This window comes from Saprolegnia parasitica (genome assembly GCF_000151545.1).
Source record: "Saprolegnia parasitica CBS 223.65 unplaced genomic scaffold supercont2.415, whole genome shotgun sequence".
In the NCBI taxonomy this organism is placed as follows: Eukaryota; Oomycota; class Saprolegniomycetes; order Saprolegniales; family Saprolegniaceae; genus Saprolegnia; species Saprolegnia parasitica.
In genome coordinates this window covers 5,725-8,685 of record NW_012156809.1, presented here as the reverse complement: position 1 = coordinate 8,685, position 2,961 = coordinate 5,725, and the positions used below count along the sequence as shown (strand labels likewise).

Genomic DNA, 2,961 nt, shown 5'->3' with positions numbered 1-2,961 from the left:
CGCCGATCCACAGGATGGTCTCGGTCGTGGAATTGTCGATCCAGTCGAGCGGCGACGCGAACGCGAGCGAGAAGGCGACGAGGCCGTAGAGCACGAGGAGGACGCGGAAGAGGTAGTAGCCGTGCGTGGCCAGGACGCCGCCGAGAAGCACCATACCGAGCGCGGTTACGATGCGGACGCCCACGTTAGCCCGTTGTAGTAGAAGTACAAGACCGTCGACGGTAGCGAAAGCGCGTCGCCGCGGACTAGAGAGCTGTAGAGCGCGACGCAGGCTGGTGTCGGGTCCCGGGACCCGTGCGTGTAGTTGGTGCACGAATAGATAAACCCGGTCGGCGACGAGCACTCGTCGGCGTGCGACGCAAAGAGGCACGCGTCGGTCGTCGCGTTGGCCGTCACGCACTCGAGGCTGTGGTTGCCGTTGGTGAGCCGCGCCGTGACGTAGCGCGACTCGGACGCGACGCACGTCCACTGGGTCACGTCCACGGACGGTCCGAGGAGCGGTGGCGGGGCGGCCTGCGGGAGCGACACGAGGATCGCAAGGGTGAGGACGAGGAGGCGTCGTCCGCTGATGGGCATGGTGCTTTGACTAATGATTGTGGCTGACGCGCCCGATCACCATCGATCAACCTGTGCTCGTCGAAGGTGACGGGCGTTCGTAATGCGCCGCCTGTCCACGCAGCACCCATCCATCCATCCATTCTCGCGTCCGAGAACGGAGAGCTTGGAGGCACCATGCGCAGACACCCGACGTCCGATCTTCTTATAGAAAAGACGATGACGCTATAGAGTGCAGACACCACGTGGCGCGCTGGACCAGCAGCTAGCACTCACGTTACCAGTGTATCACAACTGCAATCTGGCTGCCGCAAGGAGACCAACATTCTGCTGTCTACCAATTCTCGAATGATGGTGGCATTGGCGACGCACACAATGCAGGAGCAATCCTAGATCAAACCAGTGCTGCAACAGCGCAAATATGGAGGTGCGAGAGTACATAATTGGCGCGCTCCAGTGATATTGGATTCGATCCAATGCCAGCTGATTGGACAACTTTCATGGCGCGGATAGCTGCATTGAGAAGCTCTCAAAGTCAACAACAGAGCTGTAGGACCAGAGACGACGCAGCTGCTCTTGTTCGATTGCTGAAGTACTGTCCGTCATCTGCCAACTTGGCACGTGCAATTTCTGAACGGTTGACTCAGATGCCGTCCTTGTGTGTGATTGTCGATCGATCAATCAAACGTGTTCGCGGTGAAATCAAATACATGTTCGCAAAAACCAACTCCAAGACCTCGGATTGACGTACCTGGCTGGCGAGGTCTTGGAGCTAGTTTTTCAAACTCAGCCGGTATCGCCTGCGGTTCTTAGGTCATGGCGTATCCTGAAGCAATTGGGCACAGGATGCCCCGTCGCACGTACTAGTACCAAGTAACAAGCTCCAACACGTTGGCCATTCATAGCCGCTCGTTCTACAGGAGTAGCGATCGGGACCGACCATTTATGGGGGCGCGCTTCTTGTTGTCAAGGTTGCATCTGTAGATCGTCATCGTCGGTTTTTGAGAATTCGTCCCAGTGTGTGCCACGCTTCTCGACGACTGGAACGACGGGCTCCACGCGTCACGGCCCCACCGCAAGACTTGCTCCGCTTGTGACCGCTTCGCCAACTCGTCAGTTTAGTTCGTTTAGATATACGAAGGACTGGACTAATGGGGGGGAGTTTCCACGCGGGTCACGCCATGCGTGTGATTGGTTTAAAATAAACGAAATACGGTGCTTGGCGACCAATCCAATTTTCGTATTTAACAGCATTATAGCCAATGGCATGCGTGCTTGAATTTCCCTATACTAGGTCGGTTGTGATTGGCGCCGAGTCGGCACGTTGGCTATGGCCCCGAGCATGGAGGTCAACTTCAGCCTCGGCTTCAAGAGCCCGTGCTTCTTCACGATGCTCAACCTCGCCGGGTACCAGATCCCGCTCCTTGAGCGCAACGTCGTCGAGTGGTGCGAGCGCATCGTCGCCGTGCTCAACAAGGAGCGCATGGAGGGCACGCTGGACGCCATTGTGCATGCGCAGCTCGACGCGACAAGGCGCCCGCTTTTCGCGATCAAGATGGTCTCGAGCTTTGCCAACGATGGCACGTCGTCGCCGCGCATCATGCTCGGGTCGGAGCAAGGCGCCGCGGTCACGCTCACGCACCAGATCGCGGTCGCCCTCGTCGACGCCATGATGAGCGCTGAAGCGCCGATTAGCGCGAAAGACCTCGCGACGACCAAGCGCCACATCGCACAGCTTCAGAAGCGCATTGCCAAGGCCGCTCCAAACGACAAGGTGTACGCGATGATTGCAGAGCGCAAGTACAGCGAGACCCGAGCGAAACTGCATCCATCAACATGATTCTTGGTTCCCCTCTCGATGGCATCCCGACAGCTTTGCCTCGAATCTACACGTTGATGCATATCTGGTCACGGTCAACCGCACACTCTGATTTGCATCCTCCCGCGGACAAGACAGACACTAGCAACCTCATACATGTAAGCATCCATCCTTGCATGTACCAGTCCCTTTCAGTCGCTGACGCCGTTCGCGATGGCCGGTCCTGACGTATCTGGTAACTATACCCCGGCCCGGTCCATAGGAACCAGTTCAGTTGGCACGCATTCCTCGTAATACGCGTCTATATATAGCGTCTCTGTGTCTACTAGGCTCTAAATAGATGTCATTTGGCTTGAACTGTGTGCTACGATGTGGGGCTTTGCATCGGTGACGCCCGTCGACATCGTCGCCGAGGGCTTCCTTCTCTACTCGTCTCCGCGGTACGACCTGCTTGTACCTTGTGCTGCATTCCACAGGTGCGCTAGGCATCCAACGCCGACGGCGCGCTGGTGTGTACTGGACGGCGCGCGCCATACGCTCACCAAGTACGAGAGTGCCAAGCGGTCTCGATTGCTTGGCGGGTCCAT

General features: G+C 57.5%; 2 protein-coding genes across 2 annotated transcripts; one reads left to right on the top strand and one right to left on the bottom strand.

Moving 5' to 3' along the window:
• Window positions 1-165: 165 nt before the first annotated feature.
• On the bottom strand, window positions 166-576 carry SPRG_16901 (hypothetical protein; the record flags this gene model as incomplete). Its single annotated transcript, XM_012356260.1, has 1 exon — window positions 166-576. One exon carries the CDS (start codon window positions 574-576, stop codon window positions 166-168), a length of 411 nt encoding a protein of 136 aa, XP_012211650.1.
• Window positions 577-1,891: 1,315 nt separating this feature from the next.
• Window positions 1,892-2,559, top strand: SPRG_16900 (hypothetical protein). The gene has a single exon (XM_012356259.1). The coding sequence runs from the start codon at window positions 1,898-1,900 to the stop codon at window positions 2,393-2,395; it is 498 nt and encodes a 165-aa protein (XP_012211649.1). The 5' UTR covers window positions 1,892-1,897; the 3' UTR covers window positions 2,396-2,559.
• The last annotated feature ends 402 nt before the right edge of the window (window positions 2,560-2,961 follow it).